The 14,032-nt window shown below is 26.9% G+C and overlaps 3 protein-coding genes across 3 annotated transcripts in view; 1 reads left to right on the plus strand and 2 right to left on the minus strand.

Moving 5' to 3' along the window:
- LOC102670895 (mediator of RNA polymerase II transcription subunit 17) overlaps window positions 1-2,345 on the minus strand; it is a 2,853-nt gene extending 508 nt beyond the window's left edge. Inside the window, exons 1-7 of the mRNA XM_006615959.2 lie at window positions 2,209-2,345; window positions 1,842-2,021; window positions 1,426-1,742; window positions 1,138-1,347; window positions 842-1,047; window positions 195-767; window positions 1-122 (exon numbers count right to left, since the gene is read on the minus strand). Coding sequence (XP_006616022.1) covers window positions 1-122; window positions 195-767; window positions 842-1,047; window positions 1,138-1,347; window positions 1,426-1,742; window positions 1,842-2,021; window positions 2,209-2,297 — 1,697 coding nt within the window. The 5' untranslated portion in view covers window positions 2,298-2,345. The remainder of the gene's footprint in view (window positions 123-194; window positions 768-841; window positions 1,048-1,137; window positions 1,348-1,425; window positions 1,743-1,841; window positions 2,022-2,208) is intronic.
- Window positions 2,346-2,654: 309 nt separating this feature from the next.
- LOC102672154 (probable DNA mismatch repair protein Msh6) lies at window positions 2,655-8,650 on the plus strand. The gene is made up of 21 exons (XM_006615970.2): window positions 2,655-2,790; window positions 3,071-3,244; window positions 3,320-3,411; window positions 3,484-3,552; window positions 3,633-3,830; window positions 3,940-4,074; window positions 4,140-4,275; window positions 4,350-4,630; window positions 4,734-4,859; window positions 4,939-5,020; window positions 5,093-5,280; window positions 5,341-5,435; window positions 5,493-5,648; window positions 5,754-5,911; window positions 5,972-6,060; window positions 6,127-6,417; window positions 6,486-6,701; window positions 6,776-6,955; window positions 7,016-7,193; window positions 7,271-7,422; window positions 7,564-8,650. Exons 1-21 carry the CDS (start codon window positions 2,655-2,657, stop codon window positions 7,819-7,821), a joined length of 3,390 nt encoding a protein of 1,129 aa, XP_006616033.1. The 3' UTR covers window positions 7,822-8,650.
- A 180-nt stretch (window positions 8,651-8,830) lies between these two features.
- The window catches only part of LOC102671663 (microtubule-associated protein Jupiter), a 27,269-nt gene continuing 22,067 nt past the window's right edge, over window positions 8,831-14,032 (minus strand). Inside the window, exons 4-5 of the mRNA XM_006615965.2 lie at window positions 13,186-13,272; window positions 8,831-10,655 (exon numbers count right to left, since the gene is read on the minus strand). Of these exons, the coding sequence (XP_006616028.1) occupies window positions 10,480-10,655; window positions 13,186-13,272 (263 nt within the window). The 3' untranslated portion in view covers window positions 8,831-10,479. The remainder of the gene's footprint in view (window positions 10,656-13,185; window positions 13,273-14,032) is intronic.

The following is a 14,032-nucleotide window of genomic DNA, read 5'->3' on the forward strand; positions in this document are numbered from 1 at the left end:
CAACTACTAGCATTTCCTAGAGGTTCAACTGCACCTAGACCAAGGTGTGAACTATTAGCTAAAAATTGCCAACCCATACATTTTGCTAATGCTTGTACTGCTGTTATTTGATGCTGATAGATCTGTAATGATATAACAAATAATTATGAATATATTCAATAAAGATAAAAATATAAAATATATATATATATTACCTGACAAAATATCAAATCACGTAATTCTTGAGGTTCATAACTCATATGCATTACTCTACCATCTCGGCACACACATTTGAGAGATTTTTCTCCTATATGAACAACAAGTGATGTTCGATATACAGTGTCATATCCATGTGTTAAAATATTAATCTTTACACAAGATTGTGTAGGAGAATTTAATGCATTCCAATGAGATACAATCAAAGGATCTTTTACTTCTTTTGCTATTGTATCTAATACATATTCTGTACGCAATCGCATAAAATAATGTTGAGCCTGTTGGATAATTTGTTCTAAGAGAGTTTGACTTTTTGTCATTTCTAAAAGTTCGTATCGATCGGCAGCTGTTGGACCAGCTAAACATCTTCTTTTACTGGGCCCAAGAGGTCCAGAAGAGGGATGTGGAAATGGATGATGAGTATTTTTGTGATGAACTTCACGTAAAAGTTGATGCAAAGAATGCTCTAACACGTGATCATGTTCGCTTTTATGAGGAGGAGGAGCAGTTGGTTTTTTATCGTTTCCCGTACTATGACAAAGTCCTATAATTAACTGAATTCCAGGCAGCACCTAAATTATAAATATTTATATACAATGCATGATAAATAAGTATATATAACAGTTAATAACAAGAAAGAAATTACTGTTGCCATGATTTGATTGCCAACAACCATATGAGGTATAGGCGCGCGTAAATGTACAGCTTCTCTTGCTAATTGACTGAACAATTCTTTACAAAAAAGAACATTTTGTGCAGCTTCCAATTTTTGTTGCCAGTGCATATCTGCATTAGAACTATGTGCACTGTTATTAAGTAAACTAATATTTGCACTACATAAATCCTCTTGATCTACAAAAAAAATTAAACAAAAATTATATATTAAATAAAAACTTTTAAAAATAAGATTTCCAACATAAATATATATTTATACACTTTTACCTTTTTGACATAATACTTCTATATAAGCAACACCCTGTAATTCACTTGGAATAGTAACTCTCAATGCAGATGCTTTGGAATTTGGAGGATGAGCCTGGCCAGATGTATTATTACTAGCATTTGGAGATGCAGGAGGGCTTGTACTATTCTTTTCTTCTTCTTCTGCTTTTGTAACTTCAAACATACCTGTCTGAGGGAATTTAGATCCAGCTGTAATGTTTTATAATATTAATGTTAAATTATGTAATTTTAAATATTTATTTAATTATATAAAAAATAATTATAAACCTGTTCTATAACTAAGATCACCAATGATTGAATTAGAAACTTTTTTCAAACGCCAATTTTGTCTTAATCTTAATAATTCAATGTGAAAATCTGGAGTTGATCTATTTCTAGCTAATTCATTTTGACAATTTTTTAATCTATCAGCACCCATCATAATGACAGATGCAGCTCCAGCTAATGCTTTTTTCCTAGCATATACTTGTATCATAGGCTTTACTTCTGTTGGTTCTTGTGGTACTGGATCAAGAACCATATAATGTTTCTCTTTTGCTATTGCAAGAACATCTGCTAGCACACATACTTCTGTCAATGCATTCCTGTAAATATAAATATAAATATAAATATAAATATAAATATAAATAAGAATTTTTTACTTTAATAAAACTATATTTAAAAAATATTTAATAATATGCAACCTTAATTTATTTCTAACACTGTCCCATGGCCATAAAGATGACTGAAAAGAAGCAGAGTCTTTTGTATCTTCTTCACTTTTTTCTCCACTTTCTAATTCCTTTTTAACATCTTCACCATTAGTTTTACTGAAATCGATTTTTTGCGCGATTTTTGCCAAGTTTTCGGACAATGTAAGAGGTCTAAAAAATTATAAATTATTATGATTAATTACTTTAATTTATATAACGTTATATTTTAAAATATAAATAAAATATTTTTTTAATTTAGAGGTTAGGAACATATAATAATTTTATTTGTTACTTTGTATACATTCATAATTAACTTTTTATTTTATTTTATTAAACATTAAAAGAATAAACTACATACGCTTGATAAATTTCTTGACCATCATAAGTGATTTCCTGAATTTGATTCTCGATCGGTGCTTCTACAGAAATATTCACTGAATACGCCATTATTGTTTTCTTAAGGCAGAGTTACCAATAAGAAATTAAGTGATAGATAAAAATTTCTATAAAGAAATAAACTTTAATTTAAATAAATTCAAATCTAATATTGAAATACTATATTATTTTTCAATAGATATATCTATGCATCTTTTAAATAAATTATTTAAAAAATGCATATGTTTTACTTAAAATATTTTTAAAACAAAAATTTGAATAATTTTAATATTTAAGAACATAGACTAATAATTTAATGAGTTTAGGAAAGCTAAAATTTTGCCGGGATTTTGATCTGTATTTGCGTAAACGGCACGTAATTTGAGAAAGTAAAATAAAGAATTTGCAATATATAAGTATTATAACAATATGTCGAAAGTGAATACATTATATAATTATTTTACATCGCCTAAAACTCCTAAAACACCTAAACAATCAAATAATAAACAGATATCCGATGAAAAACCTACAACACCGAAAAGAGCAAGGGGACAATTGAACAAAGGTATATTATGAGAACAATTTATGTATAAATAATTTATTTAATATAATAATATAACATGCGATAAAATACATATTTTGGGCCGCATGTATTTTTATATTATGAAATTAAAATAGAAGTTTTTATAGAAAATTAGATTTTATAAAGTTTCGGAAAAATTTATATAAATAAATAATAATATTGATTAAAATTTTATATTTATTTCAATACAGTAAATGTTATATTAAATATTTGTTATTTTATTTTGTTATATAAGTAATGTAATTTTTCATATTATATGTAGTTAAAACTCCAAGTAAAGGGAAAGAAAATAAAAATCTTGAAGATAGAAAAAGAATATACAAAGATGATGAAGAAGAAGAAAAGGAAGAAAGTGAACCAATTCAAACAAAAAAACGAAGACTAATTATTCCTGATGAAGAATCTGGAGAAGATTCTGGAGATGAATTTAAACCTGGTTTGTGTTTGGTTAGAACATATTTTATTTTTTTTATAATAATAATAATAATAAATTATTATTATTATATTTTAGACCTAGATGATGAATCAGAAGAATCAGATTCAGGATCTGAAGGAGTTAGTGAAAGTGAACCACCAACTGCGAGTGAAGAAGAAACTCCAGAGGTAAAGAATTAATTATAGAAAGATAAAATATTTTTTTAAATTTCATATAGCTGAATATTAATTGTATTTTAGAAAAAACGGAAACTTATTAATTCTATTGGAAGAAAACAACAAAAAGGTGCAAAGAAAAATTTCAAAGAAGTAAGTTAACAATTATAAATTATTTTATTTTATTATTATTAAATATTCATTATCTAATAAATCTATTAAATTTTAATTAGGATAAAAAAGAATCAAAACTTCAACAACAAAATCAATCCCAAGGTTCAAATAATGTTATAGATTCTTGGCCACATTTAAAGTATGATTTTCTTCAACCAAATAAAATACGAGATATTAATAAAAAATCGCCAAAAGATTCAGATTATGATCCTAAAACTCTATATGTTCCTTTGGATTTTTTAAATCAACAAACTCCAGTAAGATATGAAATTAAATATTCTTCATTTTATTATTATTTAATTATTTTTTATTATTTTATTATTTTTTCATTTTATTTAACATTTTTTATATCATGATTTTTTTCAGGCTATGAGACAGTGGTGGGAATTGAAAAGTAAACATTTTGATTGTGTTCTTTTCTTTAAGCTAGGAAAATTTTATGAATTATATCATATGGATGCTGTAATAGGCGTTAATGAACTTCATCTTACCTATATGAGAGTATGTTTTTTATTATTTTAGAGAGTTTTAAGTTTTAAAAAAATTAATTATTTATAATTTTTTAGGGAGAATTTGCACATTCGGGATTTCCTGAAATTGGATATGGCCGTTTCTCGGCGAGTCTCATAGAAAGAGGATACAAAGTGGCGAGAGTAGAACAAACGGAAAATCCAGATATGATGGCACAACGTGTTAGCAATAGTATGATATCATAAAATATATTGTATATAATTTATAATTATTAATCTTAATTTAATTATACATATTGTTTTTAGTGATTAGACCAACAAAATTTGATAAAGTAGTTAAAAGAGAAATTTGCCAAATAACTTCTAAAGGTACAAGGGTGTACACTCCACAAGATATAGAACCATCTACACCGAATTCTAATTATTTATTATCAGTGATTGAAAAATGCCCATCTGGTTCTAACATATCTCATTATGGAGTCTGTTTCTTAGATACTACAATAGGAGATTTTTATCTTGGTCAATTTGAAGATGATCGATGTAATTCTAGATTATTAACTTTACTCGCTCATTATCCTCCAGTTCATGTAAGTATTTGTTTTCATAATCAAATAAATAAATCTATTATTTAAATTAATATTTTATAATTTATTAAATATTTATTTATTTTTATTTATTATTATTCTTTAGGTTGTTTATGAACGTGGTAATTTGTCTCAAAGAACATTACAAATTTTTAACAATAATTTAGCAGCATGTATTAAAGAATCACTTTTACGCGAATCTCAATTTTGGTCATCTTCGACTACATTAAAAGTAAGTTTAGCATATTTATGTGCAATATCTAAAAAATTTTATTTAAAATCTTATTTAAAAAGTCTTTTTTAATTTACAGAATCTTCATGAAGGAGATTATTTTAAAAAATCAGATTCTGAATTTCAATGGCCTACAGGCTTACAATCATATCTTAATAAAAGTAAATATTTTTAATATAATTTTTTAATAAAAGTAATTAATTAAAGTTTTTCTGACATTTTTATTTTTTTAGATGATAGTTTAGGTTTAACTCCTGCTGAAGATAAAGAATTAGCAGTACATGCTTTAGGTGGATGTGCATATTTACTTAAAGAATATCTGCTTGAACAACAATTATTGGCGCAGGGACGTTTTAAAACATATGTTCCTCCAGATTTTTCAAATAAAACATTTGAAACTTCCAAATTTGCAAATAATATGGTAATTATGAATTTCATTTAATTATATATGACATTAATTTATTAATATTATCATTATTAGGTTTTAGATGCTATCACGATTAATAATTTGAGAATTTTCGGGGAAGGTTCTCTTATAAAAACGCTAGATCGTTGTTGTACCGCATTTGGAAAAAGGTATATTTAAAATAAATATATAAATATTTTAAAATCTAATAAAATATTTAATCGTAGATTGTTACGAGAATGGATTTGTAGACCATCTTGCCGAAAAAATGTTATAATTGAACGTCAAGAAGCTATACAAGAATTAATGGATCATTCAGAAGTAGTACAAACTACTCGTAGTATATTAGCAGGGCTTCCTGATCTTGAAAGATTATTGAGCAAGTGAGTTATATTATATTATAACAATTATATTATAACAATTAAAGATCATTAAAAATATTTGCATTTATAAGTGAATATTTTATGTACACAATTTTATAATATTAGGATTCATGCTCAAGGAAATCCGGCAAAACAAAATAATCATCCTGATGGCAGAGCTATCATGTTTGAGGGGCAAACGTATTCAAAGAAAAGAATTATAGATTTTATTACTACTTTGAATGGTTTTGAAGATGTCTTAAAAGTAATTGCTTTATTTGAAGGTAATTATATTATGTTATATGTAATAATTAGAATCGTTATACATATTATTTATTTTTTAGATTTCTGTAGCACCTTAATAAGCAAATGTACTAAAGTGGAACCAGGTGGTGAATTTCCTTCATTAAGAGAATCTTTAGATTATTTTAAGGTAATTAATATTTTCTATATATTATTAACCATTAATTGAAATACAAGCATGCAATATATGTTTTAGACTGCATTCGACCATGAAGAAGCCAAAAAAGTAGGTTGTATTGTTCCAAAGAAAGGAGTCGATTCCGAATATGATTCTGTTTTAATGGAACTTGAGGAAATAAAAAAAGATTCAGAACAATATCTTGAAAAGCAAAAAAAACACTTTGGGGTAAAAATCACGTTTCATGGTTCGGATAAAAAACGTTATCAGATCGAGATTCCAGATTCTCAAACAAAAAAAGTTGGTGCTGGATTTGAACTGCAATCACAAAGAAAAGGATACAAACGTTATTATACTGCAGAATCAAAGGTTTAACTTTTTTTAAAAATGATATAACATTTTCAAATAAAATAAAATGATTAAAATATTTTTTTCAGGAACTTTTAAGTCGACAAATAAATGCCGAAGAGCATAGAGATAAAGTATTGAAGGATTTAAATAGAAGAATATTTGCACAATTTAGCGAAAAATATGATATGTGGAATATGGCAGTTTATAAATTGTCTGTTTTAGATGTTCTTATTTCTTTAACAGAATACGCTCTCAGTGGTGATATGTGTGTACCGGAAATTAATGATGGTACAAATGAAAAGGTAAATTTAACATATTTCACTAATTTAATTATTATAAAATATTAGAAATTGTTAAAAAATATTTTCTTTTATAGATATTTATTGATATTCGAGACGGACGACATCCATGTATTATTTCAGATACATTTATACCAAATGATACTTTATTAGCAACTGAAAATTTCGCTTCTTTCATGATTCTCACTGGACCAAATATGGGTGGTAAATCAACATTGATGCGTCAGGTTGCCCTTCTCACTATAATGGCACAAATTGTATGTTTTAATAACATATAATATTTTAAACTACAAAAAACTGATTATTATATTTTATAGGGAAGTTATGTTCCTGCAAGTTCCTGTCGTTTAACATTAGTAGATCGTATTTTCACGAGATTGGGAGCAAATGACGATATTTTGGCTGGTCAGAGTACATTCTTAGTAGAATTAAGCGAAACTTCTGCAATATTACAGCATGCTACACCATATTCTCTCGTATTACTCGATGAATTAGGTATAAATTTAATTAAAGTTATTATGAAATTATTAATTATATATTAATTAAAAAATAATTTAATTTAATATTAATAGGACGTGGTACATCGACGTATGATGGTACGGCAATTGCTGCTGCAGTTGTAAATGCACTTACAAAATTAAACTGTCGTACTTTATTTTCGACGCATTATCATTCTTTGGTAGAAGATTATAAAAATAATAAGAAAATTACATTAGCTCATATGGTATATAAAAAAAATTCTTATACATTTTTCTTTTTGATTGTCTTTTGTTTCTTTTTTAACTTCTTTGAAGTATTGTTTTAATTCTAAAAATTTTTTTACTCCATTTTTTAGTTTTATAAATATTTATCTTATTTTTTGTAGGCATGCATGGTAGAAAATGAGGAACAAGATAAAGTATCCCAAGAAACAGTAACATTTTTATACAAACTCGGCGAAGGAGCTTGTCCGAAATCATATGGTTTCAACGCTGCCCGATTAGGTGGTGTTCCAGCTGTAATTACAAGTAGAGCACATGAGATTTCAAAGAAACTCGAAAAAGAAACAAATCAAAAACATTTCTTTACTACTTTGTGTAAAGCGAATGGTTCAACTATAAGGGATCTAATTGCTGCAATGTGAAAAACTGTGAAAAATGAGTAGATATTAAATATTTATCAGCATGTTTAATTAACTTCAGTTACCCTACAGTATTATATTTTTTATATAGTATTCATAATGTATATTTATTATGGTTTGTTATAGCTTACCATTTTTTTTTATTTGATATTATCATATATTTTAATAATAAAAGATTCTATAAATGCAAACTTAGTATTACTTTTATGACATGAATGGGACAATAATGAATAAAAAAAGAAAACAATTGTTGCTTACAAAATTTTATTAATTAATGCCAGAGTACAAAAGAGCTACTTATGAGACGAGAATATGATGCAATACAAACAATATAATTTTTTACTCACACCAAAATGATGAAGAAATATTATTTCTTCTCTTTTTCTTTTTTTTTATTTCGAGTGTAAGAGAAATCGTGTGCACGAATCTTATTATGAAATAATAAATACAATTCCTTACATTATTGTGAAATAACAAAGAAGCAAATAGCGAACAACTATAAAAAATGAATGATTATTAATTATTTCATCTGATAGAATTATGTTGAATCTTTGTTTCAAAAAGAGTAAGTATTACAGCGATAAATAGAATTAAACCTAATCCTTTATGTATATTGATAAATCGATTAAGGATGATTATTTGTGTAAATAGTAAATTTGCTACTAATATTATTTTCATGATTATTACGCTTCGATGCCTGAAAGTCATTTTTCTGTTTTTTTTTCTTTTTTTTTTTTTTTTTTTTTAATTGAATGAATGAAAAAACTTAAAACAATCAACAGAGAAAAAGGAACTGTGCTCTCTATAAAATTATACAAATGGCGTTCATGCAGAAGAAAAAACTAGATACGATTATTAAAAAGGCACAAAAATTAAGAAAGCACTTGACCATATTTTTTTTAATGGGTTATATATGATGTATTTTTATTATCATTATTAATATTATTATTATTATTAATATTATTATTATTATTATTATTGTGGTTGTTATTTTTTTTTTCTTCTTTCGTATAATAACACATGCCTACTTCTAATATACAATTCCGAGGTTTTATCGAACGTTTTCTAATTTTATAATTATTCCTTATTATATTCAAGTTAATCACGATCTATCTCTCTATTTCATTCTGGACGTTCGTACCTTTTTTTTCTCTTAATTTTTCGCTATTCATCATCAAACAAGTTACGATTTGATTTATTTATCCGAAGAAAAAATCAATCGACAACAGTCTATCAATTTAAAAAAAACATGATTTTCATGGCGCTCACTTCTAAATTTTTATCTTTCAAAATTTGGCAGGATTCATTTTTCAATCGATCTATTTTTTCTTTCCCTTTCTACATCCTTCACAATTTTTATATTTCGAAAAACTCCATCGTGAAAAAAAAGAAAGAAAAAAATCATTTTTATTCGTCTTTTGTGTCTTTCTCTCTCCTTTTATAATATATTCCATACTTTTTTCCTCTTTCACTCTCTTTTTCTCTTTCTTTCTTACTCTCTGTTCTCGTTATTCTCTTATCAATATAGGATTAACGGTTCAAAGAATATCGATACCTTAGAATAACACGATCTCTGGAATATTATAGAAAGTGCAGTTCAAAAGAAGAACAGCCGGACATTGGAAAGGGGTAGAGAGGCAAAAATTCTCTCGAAAACAAAGTATATTCGAGAAAAACTATTTTACATCCTTCTTCAAAATTTTTTTTTTAACTTTCATGATTCAAAAAACATGGACAATTTTTACTTTCCCCTGAATAAAATTATGCGCTTACAAAAAAATCGTGAAAATGGGGATTTTTAGAAGAGAAAAGGAATGACGTATTTATTTTTATTTTTCTCCTTTTTTTTCTTTTTTTTATAGTGAAAACCGAACAACTATTCTACTCACTTCGGCAATTAGGACCTAAGAATTGTCACAAAGATGACAGTTTGCTCTTTTCAGTTTACTTTCTCTGTCTTCTTGCATTAACCCTTCCAGTGAAATGTCTAACTTAACGAAAGAATATTATTTAGTCATCGTAAAAATCGATTTCTTTCAATTGAACAGAAAGATCAATAAAAAAAACGCGAAAGAAAAATAAATAAATAAAAGACGAACATTGTTAACTAACGTCAATGATTTCAGAGAGAAAAATCTAGAACATAAAACGAAAAATAGTCAAATATAAAAAAGTGAAAATAACGAATGTAAGTTAACTTATGAATAAATCCAAATAAGATACGATTTTTGGAATATAAATTTAGAATACAATACAAACCTGAATAATTCGTATTTATATCATATAATCTTTAAATTTCCACTTCTTTTCAATCTACGTAATATAAAAACTCATTCGTATTTCGAACGAACAATATAAATCACGAACCATAATTAATATTGAAACGAATCTAACTACAAAAATCAACATGACATATCCATCTATCGTCGCATATGAATAATATAAATCAAAAGAATACAATTCATCATTCGAAAGAATTCGTACAATCAGTTTTCCTTCCTTTTCTTTATCGAAACAAGGGATCAACCAATTCACAGCAATATTCTTGAAGTGATATTAATGAAGATCCGATTTTCTTCAAATTTACCAATACTGGAAGGGTTTACGACGCCAATCGAAAGGAAAATGCCGATTAGCGGTTGTCCAAGAGGCCACAGATTTTTACCACAGTCCAGATGAATATCCACCAGGTGGCACGCGTGTACGTGCCGGAACTTTTGCTGCTGGCGATGTATCGTTCGATTTCTCGCTGGAATTCGAGCTAGTCGTTCCATTTTGGACAGCTGGTCCGTTGTTTTGTGATTCTCCATAACCAATTCCGGTTACCGGATTACCATCTGTGAAGAATATTTTTTCATCTGTCAATAAACATTCTAAAATATAAAGTATGGATTCGATATTTCTCATTTTTATACAAATTTTGTTATTTGATTTTGGATAGTATTTGTTTCGACTAGGACTAATCGAATCGAATCCAATAAATCGAAAAATTTATAAACTGTGAAAGTGTATATAGGAATCGCGTAATATTATTTAATGGTTAATTGAAAGTTTTTGCTCTAATATTCGTGGATTATTTCTCTATGGATCTATTATAACGAAGATTTGGTGATTTTGTGATTTAATATAATTGAATTAAAATAATTTGGTTGAAATTTAATTCTGTGATTAAAATAAAGATTTTCAAATGTAAATAAGATTTTTTCTTTGTAAAGAATTTTATGCAGTACCATTGAAATTTATTGAAAATTGATTGTTTCTTCAAAATATTATCTTCATTATCTCTATAGTTTTTCATAAATTTTGAATGAAAAACCTCAGGAAAATTCTTTTTTTGTTCTACACTATTTACTTTTGTATAATAATTTCGAAACATCAAAATGTTTTTACAAAAAATCACTTTACATTTGAATATCTTAATTATTTTTAACTAAATATCTACAATATTACAATTTTAGATTTTTTTACTTTTTCTCGTTGTTATGATTTCTCTATTTGTTGTAATAAAATTGATTTTAAACTGGTTACATGCAATAATTTCATATCAGGAATATAAAAAATTATTGTGTTATATTTAAACAAACAAAACGAAAGAGAAAAAAATATTGACCAGATTATAGTGATATATAATTGCGTTTTTTTTTTTATACACCTGATATCCATGTGGTGATATAACATCGATAAGGAAATCGAAATTTCACGCGAAATCCACATGCTGGCACTCTCCCTTCGCGATTTTTTTTCTATATCTCCCGTGCACACCCGTGAAAGGGGGACAGGGACACACAGGTAATTTACTCGACAGGCAATTAAGCGTAAAACATAAAGAACAACCAATCGGATTCGATGCATTGATAAAGAACGATCAGATATAAAATATTCGTGAGATCTACTCTGAAGGACTTACATTATGCAAGACAAGGAATGTGTAATCGTCTACTACATAGAATACGAACTTACCGTACTATATTATAAACTATTTTGTTTGTATGAGTGTTGATCTATGGGAATTTTTTAAAGAATTGCTCGAATTCATTATATTTATTTATTTATTTTTATTTTTAAATACAAATATTTTTCAAAATGAATTCAAGCAAATCTAGGACATGGAAATATATATAACATAAATATGCGTACAAGCAATAATAAATTTTAATTTTAGATGGCAAGTAATTTTAGAGATTAATCAAGATAGAAATATTTCATATTCTTTTTTCTTTTAAATTATCAATTACCTTCCATTTAGATTTAAGATTATATTTTATAGACTTTTGAAAAACAAAAATTACAAATAAAATAAATCAAGTAAGTAGTTGAACACTAAAATTAGTCATTATTTTAATTCTGAAATTAATAACATATATATATACACAAAAAAAATACACTGTAAAGAAAAGAAATACATAAAGATATATTATAAATAGATTTCAATGTTCAACAATGACTACACAAATTGTATATCGAAGAAGGCTATATAAGGAAAAGAAATGATAAAACAGTGAAAGTTGAAATCGATTAATAAAAAATTAAATTTATATCTTCTCTCTTTCTCCATAATGTCCAAAACCATAAAAGGATAACTCGTATGAAAAAGAATTTATCAATAAATTTGATTTAATTGAATTATCACGATTTTGAATTGATTCATTCTCCTAAACAATCAAATATCGATATCGATTCAAGATTCAAGCATATATAAACACAAATATTCATATGAATTCTTTCCAAAATAAAATCGACTCCACTTTTTTCCAAACATAACCTAATCAATCCTATACATATCCTATATTTTACCATAGGAATAAATTTTATTCAATTTGTAAATAATACTATATTATATACACATTTGTATTTACAGTTACAGATGTTATCGAAATCAATTTTTATTCTAAAGAAATTTTTATTTTAATTGTTTCTTATGTTAAAAGGATTAAATAATTGAATATTTTGATTTCATTATTATTTTTATTTCAAATAAAAAATTCCTATAATTCTTTAGTAACTTTCCCCTATGTTTCTTTAGTAACTTTCCCTTATATTTCTTTAGTAACTTTCCCCTGTATTTCTTTAGTAACTAGTAATATTCTTTAGTAACTTTCCTTTGTTTCTAAATAAATCTAAAAACAGTGATCCTTTGATAGCCTTGGATGACGTTTATATGACGTCTTTTCTTCTGTTATTGTTCGATGGAAAACTAATCAAATGAAGTATTTTTTCGGAAAAGAGGATGGAACGAATAATCGGAGTGTACGAAAAAAATGCATCGTCAAAAATGATCAAAAGACCTGATTATCTTGAAAGAAACAAACATAGAGTAAAATTGAAAAAGAAAGAGAGAGATAAAAAAGAAGAATGGATAAACGTTACCTCGACACCTTCGTGTGCTGCGCCTTATAGGCGTCACGTCAACTCCGTCTCCGGTGACCGGGTTGCGCATTAAGCAGGACGATCCACCTGCCAGGGTTCGAGCGGGTAGGAAGGCGTAGAGGATGACAGTTTCACAGCCGGTGCACGCAAAGCGACACGCGCCAGAATTTCATCATCACCACCATCACCACCACCCCCATGCACCGACACACAGGTAGCAAAACCCACATAACCGTCACCCAATCGTGTCTAAGTGTTAGTGCGCGCGACTATTCGCACGGATGAATGGAAGATATTCGTTTCTCGAAGGAATAATTTGCAAGATGGAAGGTAAAATAATTAGTTTTTTTTGATTTTCAAATATTTTGAATTTTTGGATTTGAAAATTTCTAAATTCTAAACCATTTAATTTCTGAATTTTTAAATTTTTTAAACTCTTTGTTTTTGACTTTTGAAATTTTATGATTAAGTATCTAAAGTGTCAATTTTTTTGAAACTAGATATTAAAATACTATTGAAATAATGATGATAATATCTTGAATTGATCCGTGCGAAGAGGAACGAGTACGAAAATAAGAAAGAAACCAAAAGAATGTTATTAATACTACGTTTTATGTGAAATAAAGCAAGCAAAAGCAAAGAAACAAACAAATTACAAGGAAATTAACAAGAAAAACACAAAATACGGAGATTAAATAGAAAGAAAAATTACTATTTTCAATCTTTTAATAAGTAAGAATGCCACACGTGTGAAATCCAAGCAATGAGTCGTGATGAAATCATACAAATAAAGTTCGTGAACGATCGATGAGCGATCGTAAAAAAAAAAAAAAAAAATAAAAAAAAA

Source organism: Apis dorsata, unplaced genomic scaffold, assembly GCF_000469605.1.
Source record: "Apis dorsata unplaced genomic scaffold, Apis dorsata 1.3 scaffold_247, whole genome shotgun sequence".
Lineage (NCBI taxonomy): Eukaryota > Metazoa > Arthropoda > Insecta > Hymenoptera > Apidae > Apis > Apis dorsata.

Coding starts and splice junctions, on each gene's coding strand:
- LOC102672154 (XM_006615970.2), top strand. CDS start 2,655: ATGTCGAAAGTGAATACATTATATAATTATTTTACATCGCCTAAAACT. Junction 3,245..3,319: donor TGGAGATGAATTTAAACCTG/GTTTGTGTTTGG, acceptor ATTATATTTTAG/ACCTAGATGATGAATCAGAA. Junction 6,956..7,015: donor TCACTATAATGGCACAAATT/GTATGTTTTAAT, acceptor TATATTTTATAG/GGAAGTTATGTTCCTGCAAG.